This window comes from Propithecus coquereli, unplaced genomic scaffold (assembly GCF_000956105.1).
Source record: "Propithecus coquereli isolate 6110/MARCELLA unplaced genomic scaffold, Pcoq_1.0 Scaffold573, whole genome shotgun sequence".
Classification (NCBI taxonomy): Eukaryota; Metazoa; Chordata; class Mammalia; order Primates; family Indriidae; genus Propithecus; species Propithecus coquereli.
The window spans coordinates 755,867-780,376 of record NW_012151652.1 but is presented as its reverse complement, the minus strand read 5'-3'; the positions used below and the strand labels follow the sequence as shown (position 1 = coordinate 780,376).

At 39.6% G+C, this 24,510-nt stretch overlaps 1 protein-coding gene across 1 annotated transcript in view; it reads right to left on the bottom strand.

The window, feature by feature from the left end:
• MAP2K5 (mitogen-activated protein kinase kinase 5) overlaps nucleotides 1-24,510 on the bottom strand; it is a 267,464-nt gene that overhangs the window by 38,232 nt on the left and 204,722 nt on the right. Inside the window, exons 17-19 of the mRNA XM_012658123.1 lie at nucleotides 24,435-24,461; nucleotides 24,091-24,123; nucleotides 2,177-2,238 (exon numbers count right to left, since the gene is read on the bottom strand). Of these exons, the coding sequence (XP_012513577.1) occupies nucleotides 2,177-2,238; nucleotides 24,091-24,123; nucleotides 24,435-24,461 (122 nt within the window). The remainder of the gene's footprint in view (nucleotides 1-2,176; nucleotides 2,239-24,090; nucleotides 24,124-24,434; nucleotides 24,462-24,510) is intronic.

Here is a 24,510-nt window from a genome sequence, read left to right as displayed (position 1 = left end):
GGGAAGTTGTTTCTGGAAAAGGAATTTCAGCTTATTTGCCAGTCTAGGCAAACTCCTCATATGAGAAAGCCAGTAAATTAAGGATATAACGACAAGAAAATCCCTCATATAATCTCTGCATTTGCTGACAGTACTTTTTTTTTTTTTTTAAATAGAGAGATTTAATGATCATTTGGTAAACAAGAACCATAGTTATGAACCATTAATGACATCGAGGACATTTGCCTTCCCTATAAATAACCATATGCACCTCTCAAATACTGCATCCATTAGCAAGTAATTCAAGCTGTCTCGCCAGTGGAGTTGGTAACAGTCCTAATCTGACATTCCAAAGTAGCTGTATCTCTTGGGAAAACAAGGCTATTACCCACTATCATTTCTGTTTCGGCTCAACATCTGCGGAAATTTCAACACAGGTTATCCCTCCCTCTGTCGCCATAAAACTTTTAAATAACAGCTAATTAATTTTTTGGACAAGAGGGAGGTAGATCCCTATCCACTTTTCTCCCTGCTGTCCAGACCAGCCCCACCCCTAGGTTGGTTTTAGACCACACAGCGAGATAAGGGCTGTGATCCAGTCAGGAATCCAACAGCTCTGGAGTGGGTGATGCTCAAACCAGCCGCTCCAGGCAGCACAGGAATCGCACGGTTTGTTTTACAATTTTTGCACTTAAAAATGAGGCATTACCATGATATGCTTCCAAGTGTTTTTAGGAATTCCGTGTAAAGGAAGTGAAGAGCGATTAATATATATTTCTGGATAATGGTTCTAACATCATTAATGAGCTTCAAAACAGGTCAGGATTGCAGTGTTAAATCAGTATGTACGCTTTCTTCCAACGTGGCATGCTTTGGAAATACAATGTTTTCAGAGTAAAAATAGTTTTTAAGAGCTACAGAATATTATATAAGTATTTTAAATAAAAGAATTAATAAAATTTTAAAAATCAGGGGAAAAATTTCTTGCCCACATATTTGTTCTATGGAATATAAACTGTCTGAGACATTTTTTATTAAGAGGTAACACATCACACTTAGTCAAAAAGGTGATAAAGCTTGACATTTATATTAAGGAATATTTCTTGGTCTCACTTCAGTGTAATCATCAGATGGATCATGGGGGAGGGGAGGGAACAGCGTTCAACCATCTTGGTTTAGCAAGAACTCCTGACTGCACCACAGGAACGAAGGGTTTCTTTGGGCGGGATCTGCCCATTCATTTCCACCAGTAGGGGACGTGACTCTGAAGGAGTGAAGAAATGAGGACTTTGAAGGAGGGAAAGAGGGGCAAAGCAGTTAGGAAGGAGCTCTGCTTGGGTCTGTCGCCTGCTTTGAGGACAGTCATTCCTATGCTCCCCATTTCCTCCTCTCTCCTGGGTAATTCTCCATGCTGGGGTGATGGAGAGGGCAGGGGAGCAAGTGGGCCTCCCAAGGCCACATGAGTCCCGCAGGACAGGGGATGTGGGGGATGGTGGTGAAACGGGTAATAAAAGAAAGATGCGTTCTGCTGGGAGGAAAAAGGCAGAAGGATGGAAAAGAACCTTGGCAGAAAAATGCTTGTTTCCTTAGGTATAAAATGATTAGGAGTTGCCTAGAGACTCTGAGACCCCAGTGGTTCCTCTCAATTTTTTAAGGGTTAAAGTGGGCCTAATGGGACTATGTTTTCATAGTCTTTCAAACATCAAAATTCACTGAAATGGGACCCCAGCATTGTGTTTAAAATATAACCAAAGATACAAGTTATTTACTGAAGATCTAATGAATTAATAAACTATGCTGCTTCCACTAAGTGACAGACAGTTTTATGGGTAACTTGAGGTTACATTAATAAAAATAAGCTTCATATGTCTGTTCAACAGGGACTATAAAATTGTGTATTTCTCAAAGGAAAAAAAAAAGGATGGCAACAGTATCTGTGCTCAAAGAAGTAGCCTGACTCTCAGCAGTTTATTAAAACAAGAAAAAGCCTCTGAAGTACGTTTATGACCCTTTGTGTAAATAACGTTTACATAATTTAAACAATTTCTTCAGCTTTGCTGCCCCATCTGCCCAAGGCCCTGAAGTCCCTCCTGTCTCCAAAAGGAAGCAGGGAGAGCCATAAGGTCTCACGGAGCCGCGGAGTTAATGGCATGTGTCATTTACATTGAGGGCATGGCATGTTTGCAAACGGGCTCACCACTGAGTGATGAAATGTACAAATGGCTCGGAGAACTCTCCAACCGGAAGGACGGGCGAATCCTGGGATGGAGGAAAAACAAGTCACCAAAAGTCTCAACAGTTCCTTCTCTTTCTTTATATTCTATCCTCATCCCGCCCCCACAAAGCAGTATAAAGATGAATATAATGAAAATAAGGCCTCATCCAATTAAAAACACTGTCTCTACCTCTTCCACACATTTAGGTAAAAATGCCAAATTTAAAGCCACACACATTTCACAATGGTGAGAAACATGAGAGCATAGAGGGAGGGGAGGTGAAAAAAGGACAATGATAGCCACAGGGTAGGAAAGAAGGTAGGGAAAGTGTAAATGAGAAATTAATGATTATTTAAGTAACACACAAATGGTCTTGTAATTAACAAAGAGCTGTGAAATTATTCTTGTGTTGACCTTTGTTTCTTTTACTGGATTTGCTATTTATTTACACTTTCCTTTTTATTTACATTTATTTGTATATTCAACTGCTCTTAACTGCTTGCCCCTAATGGAATCATTTGGGTCAGACTTTTTTTTTTTTTACTTTAATATTAATAGAAAGGCTTTTTATAGGGGAAGTTGTTTCTGGAAAAGGAATTTCAGCTTATTTGCCAGTCTAGGCAAACTCCTCATATGAGAAAGCCAGTAAATTAAGGATATAATGACAAACTCCCAACTCAACTACCAAAGGAAACTGGGGTGGAGGTGGGAGTCACTCAAAAGAGCAGAAAACTACACAGCAACGAGCAACCGCCACCACATAACACAGGGAGCAAACCCCATTACCGTTTGCAAAGGAAGGCTTTAAGAATTTAGGAGTTTTTCCAAGAATGACAGAGCGCCACTGTGTTTATAGTGTAACAGCTCAGGATGTAATGAAATTACACTGCAGAGTACTTTAACAGTCATCTCATTAGACCTACAGTTGGAACAAGAGAGCCACATAAAGTAGGCAGCTGCAAATGACTCCATTCTCATCTATTCTCATTTGCTATTAAAAATACCTTTCGGCGGCTTTTTTCCTCCCTGACATCCCTACACAAAGTGCCCTGCAAAGTATGATACATGCACCTATTTAAATTAACAAAGGAATGACTTATTTTAATCTCACTGTGCTTTGGAGTGCTTTGGCCATTTGGATGAGCAATATATCATTACATACAACCTTCCAGCGCTGCAGGCAAGAAACTCAGAGCATGCAGCATTTGGTGGGAGCCAAACAATTTCTCTAGCACACAACTGTGTCAAATGCATGCATGTATTCATTATTGAGAACGAGAGGAAATAGCTTTGATGTAGTGGAAAAAAGAAGATGATAAAAGCACCTCTGCAATATGCGTGTCATTATCAATGGTGGCAGATAGATACAATTGCACAGCCTCCTATGTGATTAGTAAGTATACATATAATTGCTGTGGCCAATTATCAGAAAAATGAGATCGGTAATTACAAGACAGAAAATTAACTAGAACTCTTATTAAGGCTTTGTTTCCAATTCGAACAATTGGAAACTGCTGGAAAATACAATTAAATCAAAAGAAACTAAGAGGGTCAAAGGAGTGAAAAAAAAAATCCCAAAGAGGTTAAAAGGAAAGGAACATGAACAAAATGTTTCTTGGTTTTTGCATATCTGTCTTCTTTGAATTTACTCTATTCATCCAGGAGGGAAAGATTAATAATTCTAAACTTAAGATTCTCATCAGTAGAGAAAGACTTCCAAGAGGAAAGGAAAACAAAGGAAAAATGGGAGCGAAATAAAATCTTGCCAAGTTCAAAGGATTACACGGAGGCATTACATAGAGAGGACGTGAAAAATAGGGTGGGGGCGGGGGCTGACAAACAGTCCACTCAAAAGAAACAAGACACAAAATAACATGACAAATCCTCAATAAAGGTACTATAAAATGGTCACAGAAGTCCCATAGGTTTGAAGAGCAAAAATAAAACATGATATCAATTTCAGCCCCAGCTTGATTTAGGAAAGCCATATATATCATCAAGCTGGCAAGATTCTACAAGTCCCAGTTCAAGAAATGACATTTTACTGTCTCAAAAATCATCAGTAAAAAGATAGTTCAAAGTCTGAGGTGCAAAAATTATGTACACTGATCAGTGAGGAAGCTTCTCTAAGTCATTCCTTTATGGATTTTTTTTTTTTTGGAGGGTATAGTACTGAAAGCGTCTGAGTAGTAGTCGTTTTAAAATGCAATATTTAGGAAAACAAAAGCCTGCTATCTTAATGTGGCTGAATGTTTACCAAGATGGTTAAAATTCTAGACTGGCTTTCTACAAAGATCTGTTATAAAACATGATGCTAATGTGGGCTTCATTTCAAAGTATGATACCAAGAGTAAATTAATGAATTATAGACTAGGCAACTTGATGAAGATGTCATTTTAGCACGGATGAGAAAACGAGGAAATGTGACATCTTGCATGGGTAGTTAATTTTATTTAAGACCTGATATTGTAGCCTGTTAAGTTCCTCATATTATAAAACTAAGGAACACTGGGTGGTACCCATGAATAATTTATTTCACTTCTGAACATGCCAGCCCAAGTCGACTTTGCAGAACCACAGAGAGTAGATTCTCATCTCAGCGGTGCCTGGAAAGAATCACTCATCAAAGATGTGGGGGGAAATTCTAATCTCACATGCATAATGCCAGATATTTATTTTCATTTTAAAATCCATGTCTCTTGCATACCTCAAGGGAGAATTTTCTCAGATGCAAAAGACTGACTAGAAGGGGGGTAGCCAGAATGCTACACTTAAACACTGGACGAAGGAGACCTCTGAGGTCTCCAACTCCACCACAGGCTGTTAACACTCCAAAGGAAAGCAAATGAATATACCTAACGGTGTTCACTGTGTGGAAGGATTTTAAAGCACACTTTTCTCTTTTTAAAGCAAACAAAATTAGAAGTTAGTTTAGATCAGGATGTGAAAGGCCTCCAAGAATCTGCCTATTTTGTTCCCTAGTTCAAATCTGTGGGAAGGAGGGAGGGAAGTGCACAGTAAATTTGCACTCCAGTCTCACTGCAGCTCACAGGAAGGGAAAGCATCCAGACGCTGTGAGCTGAGAGCGGGACTGAGAACCATCCCACAGGGCTCAGACACTCTAGTAAAATAGTTGCTGCTACTTATCAAAAATGTCCTCTGTGAAATATGGGTGCTGACCAGATGGAGAAATACATTCCAAAAATATAAACGCAAATTGAAGAAGCAGTTTGACTAATAACTCTCAATACTGGCTGAAACCAACCCTAAATTGTTAATAAAAGTCACTCTCTTTAAGACCTTGGGTGCCATACTTCATCTTAAGGGCTTATTTTGGGATGCTTTTCTGTTGAACTTCTAAGCACGAAGGTATGGAACAAAACAGTGGACACAACCTTAACCAAAAGCCTTAACCTGAGATTCTAATCCCAAATCAACTTTAGAGTCCTGCCAAAGGGACACAAGCTGGATCTTGTGATCGAGCAGGCAACTGTTATATAAAAACAGCTGCCATAAACCATTTCAGTAAGCAATTCTGGTCATCAAGGAGGACAGTCTCCAAGCCTCAGAGGTTTCAGTAACTACCTGGTCAGCCCCTTTTGCTAAACAACTGGAACACAAGCACGCAGCACGCTAGAGAACAGTGAAGGACAATGGGAAAAAGTTTGAGTGATGCCTTTGCCTTGTGAATAATGAACAGTTCAAGAAGGTCAACCCATTACAACTGAAACTGTTTAATTATTAATTATGCACAATCTATGAGCAAAAGGACAAGTTCAGAATGTTTAATGTATGCTAACTTCAAGTGGACTCTCTCTGGGTATTTTGTTATTAGCACTTGTCAGCAAGGTACTCAGGCATAAAAAAAGGCAAGCAGCAGAAAATCTGTGTGTGTGTGTGTGTGTGTGTGTGTGTGTGTGTGTACCTGCACACTCAAAGAGGTGGAGGAGGGCGGGAGGAAGATGGAGGTCCAATACCAACCACAGCTGCTGCTAGTTCATTTGCAGAGTATGTTTGCCAATAAGTACACTTTGTGACCTTGAGAGCAGGCAGGTAAGCTGGATACTCCAAATACAGAACACATAAATGAAAAAATGCTTTTGAAATGACTTAAATGGGAGATCATTATTTTAAAGAGATATCCTTTTTTGAAACCATGATGTTTCTTGGCTTTAAAAGGAACCATGTCATTAATATTTATACCACTCCACTCCCCCAGCCCCAAGTACATGTAAAACTGGTAAAACCTGAATAAGGTCAGTGGTTTGTATCTTGTAACAATGTCAGTTTCCTGGTTGTGATACTGAACTATAACTTATGTTACTGTTGGGGGAAACTGGGTGAAGTGTACACAGGATCTCTCTGTACTATTTATTCATTTATTTCTCAGAGATAAGATCTCACTCTGTCGTCCAGGCTGAAGTGCAATGGTGTGATCATAACTCACTGCAACCTTGAACTCCTGGGCTCAAATGATCCTCCTGCCTCAGTCTTTTGAGTAGCTGGGACCACAGGTGTGTGCCACTGCACCTAGCTAATTTTTTTGTAGAGACAGGGTCTTGCTGTTGCCCAGGCTGGTTTCAAACTCCTGGCCTCAAGCGATTCTCCCACCTCGGCCTCCAACTGCGCCTGGCCTGTCTGTTGTATTTCTTACAACTGCATGTGATTCTAAAATTATGTCTAATAGAAAGTTTAAAATAAAAAGGTAATAGACTATTTTTAAACACTTAGATAAAGCCCAGATTCTCAGCAGAACTCTGCTTTGTATAAGGGAGAAGCCTACCATATGTAATCGACTAGAAAAAAGGATTTCATTTTGCCTTTAATTCATAACTAAAGATGACAATGGAACCTGATATTAATGTGGTGGTTAATTCAGACATTGATAGGGCATAAACATAAGATACTTCATATGACATGATCGTTCATTATTTATTTATTTGCTCATTCGTTCAACAATTTTCTTGAGCACCTACCATGTCAAAGACAATGAGCCTTGCACTATGGGATGGCTGATACTTAATCCGTACCCTCAAAGAATCTGTGTATGGTTCAGAGGATAAGATGTGTACCTCTAATAAACAGCCCTGCAAGATGGAGGAAATGGCCAAGTCAGAGTGCCAAAACTAGGCACTCAGGCTGAACATGGAGCACACTGAGGGTTTGATTCCATTTAGCTGGTACGTATGAGTTCAAAAGGAGAGTGTTGGAGAACAGAGTCTGTAGAGTGTGAGATACCTTCTTTATTCTGCTCTCCTGCTTTGGTCCTTCCCCACTCCTGCAGAGCACCTGGGGGTGGGGGGACCTTGAAAGTGGAGTCTGTGTCCTGTTCCCTTCTCTTTGTGCAAAACATTCCTTCAAACTTAGTATGTATTGGCCGTAAAACATAAGGAAGACAGAAGAACAACTTTTCAAAAATATCAAGATGTTGGCTGAGCTGGTTAATTCTGAGGTTAGTTGTGCTGCAGTGAGATTATACCAGCAGGGCAAATTAAATAAAGCTTGGCAAGCCTTCTGATTTTTTAAAATAGCTCATTTCAAGACTTATTGGTGTCAAGTCATCAAACCAACAGGTGGTTAACATCAGAGAATCACCTGGAGTCTGACCAATATTGAGAGTCATGCTTCGTATTTTAGAAGTAAATATTTAAATTCAAGTCTGATGCTCCTTTGGCCTGGCTCAACAATTTCTGGCCTAGCACTGGGGTTCACACTAACTGGCCCATCTATGTTAGATCACTTCACTTGTATCCACAGTGCTGGGATCAAAGGTTATTTGTAACTCCAGTGGCTTCATGTCAGGCTGAACAGCATTTTGCCTGTCAGACCCTAAATTGGTTTTTTGATCCTCCACTGTTCACTGCCTTAAAGTAGCATCTTTGTGAGACAACTGCCAGTTGTCCACAGAACAAATCTGTACTTGCCTAGGGAAAAAAACCTAGTTTGTTTAAAAAAAAATCCCAAAACAAAGAAAGTGGAGCCTCACTGTTACAGAGCTCCACAGAAGCTAATCTACAAACCAAAATCTACCTGTTCAAAGTGTAATCCAATGGTAGATTCTGGGAAATTAGATAAGTTTTAATATATTAAAGGTTCTCAGTGTTAATATTCATTCATTTCTGCTGTAACTGACTATCGTGGGGGCAGGGAAGCAGTCACATGTTATCAGAGGGAGAAAGGTGGGAGATGGACAGATGCTCCCTCCTGGTCAGAGGACGAGTCAGCTCCATTTAAAATGTGAATAAGCCAGAACTACAACAGCAGATTTGTACAAATTCAATCAGTCCTTGTTAAAAACAATGACCTTATTTAAAAACATGGCTACTCTATGAGCAAATGATCAGTATTTTGACTTCAAGTGTACTTTTGATTTCATGATGAGGGTGGAACTGACCTAATCCTTGGGATGTTACAAGGGACGGCGTCGAGGTGGGAGTGAGGCTTTGAATTTAGGAAGGCCTGCACACGATGTCATCAAAGAAAGCCTCTGACCCCCCTCTGCTGGAGCCCAGAGAGCCTGCCTTTTACTCATCCCACTCCATATCAGCCTTGAGCAGAGAAAGTGAAAGATGATTCAATTTCTACACTGGGTCACCCCATGCTCTGGGTTGCCAGAAGTGACAAATTACATGTGTGGGCATTTTGGTGTGAAGTTCTGTCCACTGGGTCTGGGCTGACAGTAGCAGCTCATTTAACCTGTCTCAGATGGGCCTGCAACCAGGGGCTAAAGGCCTGAATTTTCACCACAAAAACACCCACCCTACCCATAAACCCTTTAATCAAGAGAACCAGCTGTTAGCCAAGTGAACATCACTACCAGATGGCTTATAAAAAACACAAAATATAAATGAACAGGTCTAAAGGAATCTGTCTCTTGGTAATTGAAATTTGAGATTATAGAGATTTTTCCTATTTTCTTTTTCTCCTAAATGTGTTTTGGAAGTTCCTCAGTAATGGGATAAAAGAGAAGAGGAACGATCTTTGTCATTAATGTCAAAACGAACTCTTCATTTAGTCTACTATTCTGTTGTCATTTAAAAGATTTACATTTACTCAGAGATTTTCTAAACATATGACATAGATCTTGATGTTTTATAAAATTTCCTGAAAATAGGTAGGTAAAGAACTGGACAACAGATTAATCTTTTAAACTGTGTTTGCAATTGCTTCTTTCCAAAGCCAGTGAACGTCTTTTTTCTCTTTTTATTTTAGGTCTCTTGTTGGTCATAAGCTACAGTGCACAGCATTTAGAGGTGCATATATGAACAGTACGCACACACTTGCACACTAACATCCGCACGCACCTCCCTATGCAGTGGCTTATGCGGAGCAGCAAAAACATACTTGTCTCATACCAAAGGGGTTTCATTTACAAAAGTAAAAACAGTTATTGTCCTGTTTCTCTGTAGCCTTCTAACGCATTTCTACCGCTTTTCCATAAAACACTGCTGCAAATAATCAAGCATGACCACTGACATGCACAAGATTGAGTTTTAGGAACCATTAAATGAGCTCACCCTCGTGGGAAGTCTCCAGCTCAGGCTGGTCTAAAGGTAATTATTCAGCAATTCCTACCTGTGGTTTTACCTTGTCCCTATATACTGTTTGAATTTCATACACTGGTGAGGTCAATTTTTTTCCTCAGGAAAAGTCCAGCTACACGTTTGATCCGGGACCTAAATTACAGTGTTAATATTACACACTGGCATTTCACCAGGTTCTATGTGCAGAAGTGCTGATTAAAAGCAGCCTTAGATTAAAGGTAGGGCATAAACTATATTGAACAAAAACAAAAGAGAAAAATCTAGGAGAGAAAAATAATCCTTAACAGATGCCTGATAAAAGGAATAATTCCTCTTTTCATAGATAAGGAGTTAACACTAAAACATCTGAACCACATCTACACACTGTTCAGGTGCAAGAATCTGGCAGGTCCATGTCCTGAAAAATCAACAAGCCATAACACTATCAAGTCAGACTCCGAGAACTCACTGTAAATCCAAAGTCCACATCACCACACTGTATATCTTCCTGAATGTTCACTCAACTGTTAGTTAAAATAATTACTGCCATTTGCCACCTGCACTGCAAGCCAGGGATAAGGGGTAAAACAGAACTTCCAGTGGCTACTTGGGATGTGAGTATTGGCGGCATTTGCGTACACATTTGTAAACAAATTCAAAGGCTGCAAATTATATGTGAAATTGTGCTATACTTAGTTCTATACAATAAATGATGGAGAAAAGGGAATTTAAAGCTGGCTAAAGAGGATACTGTACCAGTTTAAAATTTTTAATAGTTAATATGAGAGGAACAAAGAGAGGGAGAGAGGGAGGGAGGAAGGGAGAGGAAATGAAAAAATAGAACTACATACTGTGAAATGAACAAGTTCAGTTAGAATGTTCATCAGGATTTGGAAAATCATAATGCCATCTGCTACTCTGGACCTCAGAACATCAGGGATCTCGTGGGCCCAGCCACTTCCATTTCCAGGAGGAAGGAAGGAACTTACACTCCCTGGAATGGTGCCTCCATTCTGGAATGGAGGCAACACCCCAGCTGACCAGTTTGGAATCTCTTTTGAGAACATTTGCATGGCTCACATACACATTTTCCCTGGTTTAGAGAAAATTAACGACAGGCAAAATGATTACAGCAACTCGGCAGTGTTGCAGAGCAGTGCCCCAGCCCAAGCTGCTGGGTAACTGACCCTGGCATCCAACTTGGGCTCAGGGTGTGTAGGTCCCATCATGGAGGATTAAATGAGCATTGTCCTACGGCTGGGTAAGACTTCACAATAGAGCAACACATGTTAAATGACAGCAGCCAAAACTGGCCCCACCAGGCAACTGCCCATTCACAGAACGCTATTCACAGGCCTCCACCACCAAGAAATTAATTCATTAATAATACATCAGGCTTCATGGACAAGTCAAAGGAAACAAAACAAAGCTACTTGTTCAATGACTGCCTAAAGATGCAGAATTTTTCTTGGTTAAAAAATCCCCACAAATCTAATTGACTTACTGAAATCAAAATCATGGAGATGTTTACATTAATATTTTGGTTAGTAAAAAAGAAGAAATGGAGAAAGTCTATCAACTGAATTCACTCAGTGCCACTAGGAAATAATACAAATACAGATTTTTTTAACAATAACTAATAAAATCTGATTTTGTATAATTGTATGTTTAACAAATTAATTTTTCCTACTTCAAGTGCCTTTGTACATCCTTCAGACTACTAGAAAAATTTTTCCTTTAACTTCTTTCTTCGGTAACATTTTTTAAAAATTAATTCTTTCTTACTCCTCCCTCCCAACAACTCATAAATATGAATTAAATATAATTATAAATGAACAGAACATTAACTTTTGGATTACTGCTGTGTTTTGGTAGAATGTTAATGTCATTTCTAAAGAAACAGTTATTACCAATAGAAAAAGTAATTACTAAAGGAATCCTGGCCTTAATGCTAACCTATTTTCAATCTTCAAATCAGCCAAACTGCATTAATTTAAACACACTGGACTTTTCAAAAGAAGTATTAGATTTCTAAAGATTGCCTTACATAAAGGAGGGCTATCAGTTTTCAGGATTCCAATTATATATTCCCAACACTATGAAACACAGGTCTAGTTAACAAGATTGCTAGAGGACAGGACTGTTGTGTGTATCCACTTGTATTACCTTACCAAGTTTCTAATGCCTCAGTCATTAACTAATACAAGTTGCAAAGACCATGAAATCTCACATTATAAACACCTGTTTGCCAGAGTGGTTAGAGTGCTAGTCACTGTGGTCAGAAACTCTGGGCCAACAGGGTTGTCGGAGAGCTTAGGCCAGCAGGTCTTATCTCCCTCTAACCACCAGCAGTTATGCGCTACAAAGGCCATCCTTGGGACATTGGGAACAGGAGAGGTGGGGGATATTCCTTTCACTTCCAGTTAACTTCAGAAGCCAGAGTTATGGCAAAGTCCCTCAGGCAAAAGATGAATGGATATTATTCCCTCTGGAGTTGGTTAATCCCACTTTCTGAATTCTAGGGAGATATTAGGCAGTCATTCTTACCACCACTACACACCCCCTGCACATGCCATGTTCATAGTCCAGAAGCTTCTCAGTCACCCTAAGAATGAGTGATTCTACATGAATGAATTTTTTAAGATAACAGAGGTTTAAGAGCCAAACCTTTTGTATTTTAATAGAAATCTTTCTAAAAGGATTCATGCTCCTCCCTGCCAACCTAAACAGAGTATGTAGAATAGATTTCAATTAATATTTGAAGACCTGGAATCATTTGTATAGACCAGCAATCCTCAACCTTCTTGTCACGAGGGACCAGCTTCATGGAAGACAATTTTTTTATGGACTGGGGGTGGGGGGGTGGGGGGAAGCAGAGCTCAGGTGGTGATGAAGGTGATGGCAGATGAAACTTCACTCACTGGCTGGCCAATCGCCTCCTGCTGTGCAACCGCCTCCCAGCCCCACCCCGCATTTCCTAAGTTTCATGGAAGACAATTTTTCCACTGACGGGGGTGAGGGGGTTGTGGAGGGGGCTCAGAGCTCTGCAACCCGGTCCCTAACAGGCCGAGAACCAGTACCAGTCTGTAGCCTGGGGGTTGGGTTGGGGACTGCAGGTATAGACAGCAAAACTGAACTGTGCTGTAATATACCTAAGTCCTTTGAGCACATCTGCAATGCTAAGAGCCTTCTTCATACCTTCAAAAAAATCTCTTCCTTTGATGCCAAAATGTTCAGCTGTCACTTTTCGCTTCCATCAAGTCAATTATAGTACGGTGGCAGGAGCCTCACCCTTCAACTGTCACTCAGTTTCCTTGTCTGTTAAATGGAGTGTTGTGGGAAAGCAATGAGACACCAGGAAATGTGTAAATGACAGAAGTTAAAGCTAGACTTCTGAATTTTGGTAAAGGACCATATTTATTAGCTCCGTACCTCCTCGTCATGAACTCTTAATTAGTTTTTGGATTTGTATTTCTGAGGTCTTGAAATTTACGCATAAATATCATTTGACAAATATTTACAAGAGCCTACTGTACATTAGATGCAGTACTAGGAAGATAGAAACGAAAAGTCTAGGAACTTAGAGTCTAGTTATACTATTATAATTGGATCTCGAACAGGAATTAATATGGTTTTGAATGAAGCGTTCAGTGATGTCTTATGAACAGAATGCTAATTATTCCCTTCCCTTGAACATGTCTCTCTTCCTGGGTGTCCCATCTTAGTGAGGGCACCATCATGCGCCTGACGGCCCGAGCCCTCAGCTTCATCCCTGACCCCCGCCTCCCCACCTTCCCCTGTGTGCAATTACTTATACCAAATGCAGCACATTCTGTTCATAACTCCTAAATACCCTTCCGACATACGAAGGCTGTCCTGATTACAGTCCTCACAATTTTTGATCAGAACTATAGCTTCCTAACTGCCCTTTCCAATCCATCTTTCACAGCCCTCTCAGTGTGATCTTTTCGAAAACACAAATCTGATTATGTTGATCCCCCACTTAAAACTCTTTCACCCCCCTCGCCCATCCCCACAACCGTCTCCAAGCATGAGGTATAAAGATCCTTCAAAATGTGCCCCTCGCCTCATCCCGTAACACTTTCCCAAGCACCACAGCCACACTGCACTCCCTGCAGGGGCCCCTCCGCTGCAGAGCCTCCCTGGTCGCCCCATCTCCTCCCTGAGTTCTCTCCTCTGTGTTTCCCCAGCATCTTGTCCACACTTTTATTACAGAATTTATATGGCTGCAAACATCATTAAATACCATATCGTAAATACCCATTTATGTGAGTGGTTAAAATGGTAGTCACTATGGTCCTCTGAGAGCTCAGGCCATCAAGTCTCATACCACTTATACTACCTGCAGTTTAGTGATCTGCTTATATATGATTGTTTACTTGTCTGCCTCTCTGATAGAGTATTAGCTCTTTAATGGTCGCAATTGCAACTTACTTATTCTCATTCCCCAGTACCTAGCTTTGGGATTAATACAGGCGTACAGAATGATTGGGCTATAATCAATGGTTCTCAAACTATAACCTATGGAACTCTAAGGACTTTTATGTAGGAAGGGGGTGGAGATCTAAGCTTCTCATCCTCTGACTGAAGCAGAATAGCTTCATGTTCATCCATTTTATAGGATGGGTTTTTAAGCAATATAATGAGGTCAAATGCTTTAAAAAATGAGTGAAAATCAACTACTGTTAACAATGGGAAGATACAATCTGATTTGCAAATGTCTTTTAGAAATATGATTTCTATGCAAATCGAAATCACAATGAGGCTAGAGTGGAGGCTCATGCCTGTAATCCCAGCACTTTGGGGAGGCCAAGGCAGGAGGATTGCTTGAGGCTAGGAGTTCGAGACCAGCCTGGGTAATATAGCCAGACTCAGTTTCTACAAATAAAAAAAAACAATTAAAAAAAAAACCCATACAATGAGATATCACCTCGCATCTGTTAGGCTGGCTATCATCAACAAATCAAAACATAGCAAATGTTGGTGATGATGTGGAGATAAGGGAACACTTATACACTGTTTATGGGAATGTAAACTGGTACAGCCATTATGGAAAATAGTCTGAAGGAGGAGGTTCCTCAAAAAACTAAAAATAGAACTACCATATGATCTAGCAATCCCACTTCTGGGTATATATCCAAAAGAAATAAAATCACTATTCTGAAGAGATATGTGCATTGCCACGTTCACTGCAGCATTATTCACAATAGCCAAGATATGAAAACAACCTCAGTGTCGGTCAATGGATGAATGAATAAAGAAAATGTGTGTGTGTGTGTATACATACATGCATATACACAATGGGACATTATTTAGCCTTAAAAAAGGAAATCCTGCCATTTGCAACAACATGGATGAACCTCCTGAAGGACATTATGCTAAGTGAAATAAGCCAGACACAGAAAGACAAAAACCACATGGATCTCACTTATATGTGGAATCTAAAACAGTTGAGGCCAGGCGCGGTGGCTCACGCCTGTAATCCTAGCACTCTGGGAGGCTGAGGCGGGCGGATTGTTTGAGCTCAGGAGTTCGAGACCAGCCTGAGCAAGAGCAAGACCCCATCTCTACTAAAAATAGAAAGACATTAGCCAGACACTAAAAAAATATATATATATAAATTAGCCGGGCATGGTGGCGCGTGCCTGCAGTTCCAGCTACTCAGGAGGCTGAGGCAGGAGGATCACTTGAGCCCAGGAGTTTGAGGTTGCTGTGAGCTAGGCTCCATGGCACTCACTCTACCCCGGGCAAGAGAGTGAGACTCTGTCTCAAAAAAATAAAAAAATAAAAAATAAATAAAATAGTTGAACTCACAGTAATAGAGTATAAGGTGGTTACCAGGGGCTTGGGAGTGGGAGCTGGGGGAAATGGGGAGATGTTGGTCAAAGGGTACAAATTTACTTTTATAAGATAAGTAAGTTCTGGAGGCCTAATATGTAGCATGGTCACTATAGTTAATAATACTGTATTATATATTTAAAATTTGCTAAGAGAGTAGGCAGTAAGTATTCTCACCACATATATACAAAAAAACACAACTATGTAAGGGGATGGATATATTAGCTCAATTATGGCAATCTCTTCACTATGTATATGCACATCAAAATGTCATATTGGACACCTTAAATATGTATCATTTCCACTTGTTAATCATACCTCAATAAAGCTGGAGGAAAGTAAAACTTTTACATTCCACAAGGCACACTTGTATGTAAAAACAAGGTAAAGACAACTTTATCTTGTCTCTTATCTCTTTCTTCCTGTTCTTGATCAAAGAAAGAAGAATGGGGTGGTGAAGGGGGTGGGGAGAGAGAGGGATAAGGGAGGGCGAGACTGTAGCCATTTGGGGCAGACTCATTCAGGAACAGGTGGTTTATCCTAGAATTCATCTGGAATGTGTACAAAGCTCAAAACACACAGTACCCCTTGTAGGATCACTGTAACAATGTCAGGGCTCCAGGCCAATAGACAGGTAGGGCTGCAGCATGACACTAAGAGGACCTTTGTGCCTCTGTGTGAGGGAGATGCTGGCTTTCCCGATCCGGTTTGTAGCTAGGAAAAGGAGATCAACAGGAACACCACAACAAGGATGGCAGGCGAAAGGACGGTAGAAAGAGGGTGGCCAGTGGAGTGGTGGGCAAGATGAGGAAGGGGAATCTTTCCTTTGTTACCTTCTTACCTCTTCCAACTTCGCATAGCTTTGTTTATATGACTTTATTATAGTTTTTATCATCTTGCATCAAATTTATTTGGCGAGCTCGTCTCCCACTAGTTCATGAAGCCATCTAGCACAGGGATTTACCCCAACACCTGGTAGGCATCATGGCCCAAGCAGGAGCTCAGTAAATGTTCTTAAAGTAAATTAAAGTACAGGTTTTTCTAGCAGGGCTAGTCTTACACAAAATGGCACGTGGTTTAAGTTCGTCTTTTCTTTTCTTTTACTGAGGCCCATCCTATCCAGCCAAGAAAGACCTTTGTCCTAAAAACACAGCTGCTAAGCATAGAAGCCATCATAGAGAAACTCATTTCTGCTTTTTTTTGACATTTTAAAATTTAATTCACATAAAATAAAATTCACCCTTTTAAAGTACATAACTCAGTTCTAAAACATTTCCGTCACCCTAAAAAGAAACTCTGTACTTGTAACAGTCATTCCCAATTCTCCTCTCCCCTCCAGTCCCTGGCAATCACTAACTAATCTACTTCTCTCTCTGTGGATTTCCCTATTGTGGACATTTCATATAAATGTAAATTTCACATAATATGTGTCTTTTTGTGTCTGGTTCCTTTGATTTAGCCAATGTTTTCAAGGTACATTCATGTTATAGCATTTATCACTACTTTATTCCTATTTACGGTTGATTAATATTCTGATATGTGGATATAACCCACATTTAGAGTTCATCAGTTGATGAACTTAAGGGTCATTTCTACTTTTTGGCTATTATGAATAATGCTGCTATGAATACTCATGTATATGTTTTTATGTGGATATATATTTTCAATTCTCTTGGACATATACGTAGGAATGGAACTGGGTCATATGATAATCCTAAATTTAGCTTTTTTTTTTTTTTTTGAGACAGAGTCTTGCTCTGTTGCCTGGGCCAGAGTGCCATGGTGTCAGCCTAGCTCACAGCAACCTCAAACTCCTGGGCTTAAGCAATCCCTCTGCCTCAGCCTCCCAAGTAGCTGGGACTACAGGCATGCGCCACCATGCCTGGCTAATTTTTTCTATATATATTTTTAGTTGTCCAGCTAATTTCTTTCTATTTTTAGTAGAGGTGCGGTCTTGCTCTTGTTCAGGCTGGTCTCGAACTCCTGACCTCGAGGGATCCTCCCACCTTGGCCTCCCAGAGTGCTAGGATTACAGGAGTGAGCCACCGTGCTCAGCCCTAAATTTAACTTTTTGATGAACTGTCAAACTGTATTCCACACTAAGCGTACCATTTCACATCTCCACCAGCAATTTATGAAGGTTCCAATTTCTCTACATTACTGTCAACACTTGTTATTTTCTGTTTTTTTTTTTCATTATAGTCATCCTAGTGGATGTGAAATAGTCTCTCATTGTGGTTTTGATTTCTATTTCCCTAATTAACGATGTTGAGCATATTTTCATGTGCTTACTGACCATTTGCATATCTTCTTTGGATAAATGTCTATTTAAATCTTTTGCCCATTTTAAAATTAGATTATTTGTCTTTTTATTTATTATTGAATTGTAACAGTTCTTTATACATTCTGGATACTAGACTCTTAACAGATAAATGATTTGCAAATATTTTCTCCCTTTCTGTGGGTTGTCTTTTCACTTTTCTTGACAGTGTCCTTTGACACAGAAAGTTTTTTAATTCTGATGAAGCCCACTTTCCTTTGCCATGGAATGGTCATGGCATCCTTGTCAGAAAACAATCCACTGTGAATATATAGGACTTTGAATTCTATTCCATATGTCTATCCTTATGCCACTACTACACTATCTGGATTACTGTAATTCTGTAGTGCGTTTTGGTATCAGGAAGCACCAACTCCTCGCCCCAAGCAAGCCTCCTGCCTCGGTCTTCCAAAGTGCTGGGATTACAGGTGTGAGCCACCGTACCTGGCTGACACTCTACTTTTAGAAAGAAATTTCCCCTGCCAAAAAGACAAACCTTTCTTTGAAAGGGTCTTCGTGACTCTGTCATCATCACCGTTCATTTTGGATTACCAATATATATAAATACAAAGATTTTTGTGTGTTGATCTTATATCCTGAAACCTTGCTAAACTTATTAGTTCTAATATTAATAGATTTTTGGAAACTTTCTAGAGTTTTCTATATATAATATCACAGAATATAATATCACATCATCTACAAATATAGTTTTACTTCTTCCTCTTGAATCTGCATGTCTTTTCTTTTTCTTGATTAATTGCCCTGCAGAGAACCTCCAATACAATGCTGTACAGAAGTGGCAAAACTGAACATCCTTGTCTTTTCCTGATTTTAAGGGGAAAGTTTTCAGTCTTTCACCGTTAAGTATGATGTTAGCTGTGAGTTTTTGGTAGATGTCCTTTATCAGGTTGTGGAAGTCCCCTTCTATTCCAAGTTTGTTGAGTGTTTTTATCATGAAAGGGTGTGTTGGACTTAAAACTCAAATGCTTTCATGTGTCTGTTGAGATGATCATGTGATTTTTTTGTCCTTTATTCTATTAATATGGTTTACAACACTGATTGATTTTTGTATATTGAACGAACCTTGCATTTCTGGGATAAATCCCACTTGATCATGATGTGTAATTCTTTTTATATACTGCTAGATTTGGTTTGCTGGTATTTTCTTGAGGATGTATCTATATTAATAAGGAATATTGGTCTGTAGTTTTCCTTTCTTGTGAAGTCTTTGGCTTTGATATCAGGGTACTCTGGTCTCATAGAAGAAATCAGGAAGTACTCCCTCCTTTTCTATGTTTTTGGAAGAGTTTTAATTCTCCTTTAAATATTTGGTAGACTTTACCAGTAAAACTATATATAATAATCCTGAGCTTTCCGTTGTGGGAAGTTTCTTAAAAAAAAAAAAAAATCTCCTTACTTGTTATAGGAGACAACCTATACTTGTTACAGGTTTACTCAGATTCTGTATTTCTTCTTGAATCAGTATCAGCAGTTACTGTGTTCCTAAAAATTTGTCCATTTCATCTAGGTTATCTAATTTATTGACATACCATCGTTCATACTGTTTCTTTCTAATCCCTTTTACTTCTATAAGGTCTACAATAAAATGTCCTTTCATTCCTGATTTTAGCCATTTGAGACTTGTCCCCCACCCCCAAGTCTAGCTGAAGGTTTGTCAATTTTGTTGATCTTTTCAAAGAACCAACTTTTGGTTTCATTTATTTTCTCTTCTCTATTTCATTTATTTCTGCTGTAATTTTTATAATTTCCTTCCTTCTATTTGCTTTGGGTTTAATTTGCTCTTCTTTCTCCAGTTTCTTATGGTAGGAGGTAGAGCTATTGAGATCTTTCTTCTTTTTTAATGTATACATTTACAGTTAAAAACTTCCCTCTTAGCACTGCTTTCATTGTATCTTGTAAGTTTTGGTATGTTGTATTTTTATTTTTGTTCATCTTAAAGTATTTTCCAATTTCCCTTTCGCTTTCTTTTTTGTCCCATTGGCTATTGAGGAGTGTGCTGTTTCCACATATCTGTGAATTTTCAAAATTTACTTCTGTTACTGATTACTTTTGTCTTCTCCCCCTGGACTCGGCTCCTTGCCCGGTTGTCCATTGGTCTTCATGCTTACACACCACTGTCCCCTACCAAAGCCCTGCTTCTGTGCCCATCTTCCTCAGAAAGCCACTTTAGAGTAAGCAGAAGCTGTGACTCTCCACGAGTCCCATCCAGATGTTCTACACCAAGTGCTCTGCTATGCCTAAGACCAAATCCTCCTTCCTTTATACCCACAGCAGGGAAGAAATGATCAGCAAATCTCAGAATTATTCAGCTAGCACCTTAAACAATTAAACACACTGTTTATCTACACACCTGGCCCAACTGTAGGCCATTACTGACCACTAAAAGTTTGTGCTTGTATTTCAGAAGCATTTTGGTATTCTACAAATCTTACAGTTCTTACTAACAAATCAACACTTTTGTATAAAAGCTACTTCTGATCAGGTATAAAACATGGCTTAAATGAATTCACTTTTTATGGATAAAATGAATGAATAAACAAAAGTATAAATCCAGGATTTGTTAATTGTCCTGCTGAGCACCTACAGATGCTAGATGAGAATTTTTAGCTATAATGTGCTTGAAACATATATAAACTCAGAGTAATAACCCATTTTTCTAGTTGTCATATTTTAGACAACCTGAACATTCTGAAACACATCTGTGAACTCAAAAATGATTCACAAGATAGTTTCAAGCCCTTCTGCCTGACATTTACATTTTTCCTTTCTTAACCTAGGAAACTCCAACTTATCCTTTAAGACTGAGCTTAAATGTTACTGCCCCTGAGGAGCCTTCTCCAAATCAACCTTCAGTCCTGATGGAACAAACCCTCTCACCTCTGGGTCCTATAGTATTCATCCTACATTGAACGGTAATTATTCACTTTTGTGCCTATCTCTTTTCCAAGGCTGTGGAGTACCCAGGGGCAGGCTCAAGGGTAAGGTCTCCATTTCAGTTTTTGCAGTTCTTAGCACCTCTATCCACTGACAGCCCCCACTAGCTGGATCCAGCCAGCTTGGCATCTGGTGACCCAGACATCACTGCAGTATTTCCGCTTGCCACAAGACTAACGTGGCCAGCCCTTTGTTACTAGCCACTCTTGGAGCCCAGGCACTGGGGGGTAGCTTTAGGTGGCTATGTAGCCTCCTGAGTCCCAGCATGTGGGACTGTGCTTTTACCTTTCTACCCTGACTCACAGATTTAGTCTGCAGTCGGCCCGGGTGCCCTGCCTAGAAGCTGAATCCTCTCTACGATTGGAGGCTGTCCTGACCATGGCCTGATCAACTTAGGCTACCATATGGTAGGTGTTTGATAATTACCTGCTGAATGAATGAACACATTCACTAGCCCATTTCACTTCATTAAAGAGGTGTATAAATCTCTATCTCCCCTTTTGGATGAGCCTGTTTGACCCTACACATACTACTTGAGTATCTGATTTCATTTGGTACTTTTTAGTTTTGTGAGGGTCACTATCAGGACTGCAAAGACTGAAGACAGATGGTCAGATTTTTGGGGCAAAATGTAGTCACTGATAAGAATGAGGAGTGCCCACAGAGAACAGAGGCAATCACAACAGAGGACACAGGAAAAGCATCAAACAAAGCAGTATATAGCAGTATAGGGCTGTTTAGCTTGGGGGCAAATGGCTCTATACACTTCAAGAGGCCTATGAATATCACTGAGTGTCAAGGCCAAACACTCTGGCAAAATGGTTGGTAAAATTCAGTGAAAGAACAAGGTAAGCCGCACACAATTTTACAGCCCTAGAGGGCATCAATACATCAAAGTTTAAGTTCAGTACCATGTTCAGAACAAGGACCTGAGTCATTGAGAAAAGGTTAAATGATATTCGCCACACTCTGTCAACAGGCCACCAAGAACAAATATATTTTAGAAACAATTCTTTCTAAAAATGCAAAAATTCTCATAGATGTCAGAGCTTAAAGTCATAAATTTCAGTTATCAAGACAACAGGGGCCACCTTATTCCCCAAGGATACCAGGTGGCTAAGGCATCAGGTACATGTAGACACACATCACTTACAATGAACCGAAGCACTTTATAACACAGGTATTCAGGGACTTGGGGAGGACTTGATTACAGAAGGGTCTTAAGGTAAGAAGTTCTGTTGACAGAAGCAACTCTGAGACACCAGATGGTGTCTTTAAGATATCACTCACACCTGAGCTAGCCAGCTCCAAGCCAGATATACTCCACCCACCGAAATTAAATTGGATTGCCCAGATTTCTGATTGGAGCTCAATTCTCCTGTTACTTTGGCTACCATTCCAGTTCCTGATCTGTGGTCCAAGTTTCATGGTCCTAAAGTTTCAGGGACCTAAAAGGGCAGGCTTAGCCTTAAAAAGCCATTATAGAAGAGGTTCTCAAACTTTAATGTGCAGAGAGTTACCTGGGAAGCTAGTAGATCCTGGGCACGACCCTTAGAAAGTCTAACTCAGTGATGTGGGCCCAGGAATCTGCATTTTAACAAGAGTCTTAGGTAATTCTGTTGCAGTTAGTCCTTGGGCCACTCTGTGAGGAACACTGCATCATAGCAATGAGAAATGTGACAAACACAAGCACGGTAATTAAAGGACTCCACCAGTCCTTTTACTAATTTCAAGTATCTCAAGATTTTGCCCAAATTAAATAGTAAAATATTTTAAATTTAATAGCAATCACTGCTATTTTAAACAAGGAATGAAAATATCTATTTGATCTAGAAAACCTTCAAATTATCTCTCCAGCAATGCACATATTATTTGCGAGAAATATCCGTACCTGAATGCCCTGATGCCCAGGAGCCCAGCAGACCAAGAAAAGTGGAGCCCAAGAAACACAGCAGGCTGTGCACTTAACTGCATAGGCCAAGTTTCTCTGGGCACTTCCCCAAGCAAAACTGGAGGGGGACTTCAGAAAATCGGTTTAATTGGGAGGATTCTGATGGGGATAGGATGCTTTAAAATCTAAGATGACAGAAGATATTGATGAGCTATTAGATCCAGGAGGCCTGTCTGATATTTGAGATAATGGAGCCTCCATTTGTTTCAGGACGATGCCTTCATTTTTACACCAACATGGTTTATGGCTTGCAGGGGATATATGGACTGACTGATGCAACCATTAAGGATGTTTGAGCCCCATTCTTACTATTATTGTGATATGTGTGTGTGTTGGTTTTTTTCCTTAGAGGATCTTTATTTTTTCTCCCAAATCTCATAACTGGTTATACAGATGTTTAATTGAGAGGAATAATTATGAATTATGGTTTGTTTTTTTCTTTCAAACTTTCCTATCTGAATCATTTATCGCCTTCCCACTCTAATTACATGTGTTTTAAATATTATAAAATTAAAGTTTAAAAAATAAACATTGCTAGTAGGCAAACCCAAGCCCAGAAAAGCTCAGTTTTAAAAAAATGTTAATGTTTCTTGAGAGCCTTGTGTACTATAAGATTGTTAATTTACAGAAAAAAAAAGAATTTAAAGTCAGAATAAGAAGTAGAAAACGTTGGCTGAGAAAGAAATATAGGTAGATTAGCTCTAAAAAGGGACAGTGGAACTTGACAGATAAGGATAATTAGAGGTAAGATGACTTAAAACGTGAGAATACTAGTTTCTAGTTATTCTGAGGAAAAGGCCTAATTAGGAAATTATAGCTGAACTGTTGACTTAGAGTTTTTAAACCCTTTTATCACCCTGGTATGCTCTGGGTAAATAAAGCAAGAAAGGCAAATTTTATCCAGCTATGCTTGCTGTTCAACTCTGACCCTTGCCTACTGAATGACTTTAAATATCTGTTATGGAAAAAATGATACCATTTTAATTTCCGGCTCCATCCCCATCTGGCCAGGGAGAGGATCAATTAATATTACTGTGTTTTGTCTTTAGGGCCTCTGATACCCCCGAGGATCAGCCTGTGGGACAGTCTGCTTTTGCAGGGTTTCTTGGCCAGAATCAGAAGAGTGGGATTCAGGACAAGGCTAGTTCACGTAACACAGCTCAGAGCCATACAACACAACTTGCTCCGAGGATGTTGGGCATTGTGCTTCATTAGGAAACAAAATATAAGCTTTCCACACCATTAGGAATGACTTTAGGAGTGAAAGCACATAAGACGATGCCTCACCTCATCAACAATGCACTGCAGAAGCTGGAGAGGCTGCAATGGAAAAGAAGAGAGGAAAAAGTATTAGCCTCTATGCAATATCTTTACAGTGGAGTGGAAAGAAAAAATCATTAATGCAATAAAATATAGCAAGATTAATCAACAACAGCAAACTCTTATAAAAACATTGATGCTCAGGATGTTCTATTATTTCTAATGGTACCTAATCTAATATAGGCAGTTAAAGGTTTGCATTTTCTTCAAAATGCAATTTGCTAAGTTTAAAACAAGGCATTCAAGCATGCAAAGGAAGCAGCCATCAGGAAAAAGAAAAGTGAATTTTTTTCTGAACTCATAAAGCTTACCATTAAAGATCCCTGGTTTTTCTGAATCTGAAAAAAGGCAATATGTAATTAGCATGTCATAATCAAAATGACTCAC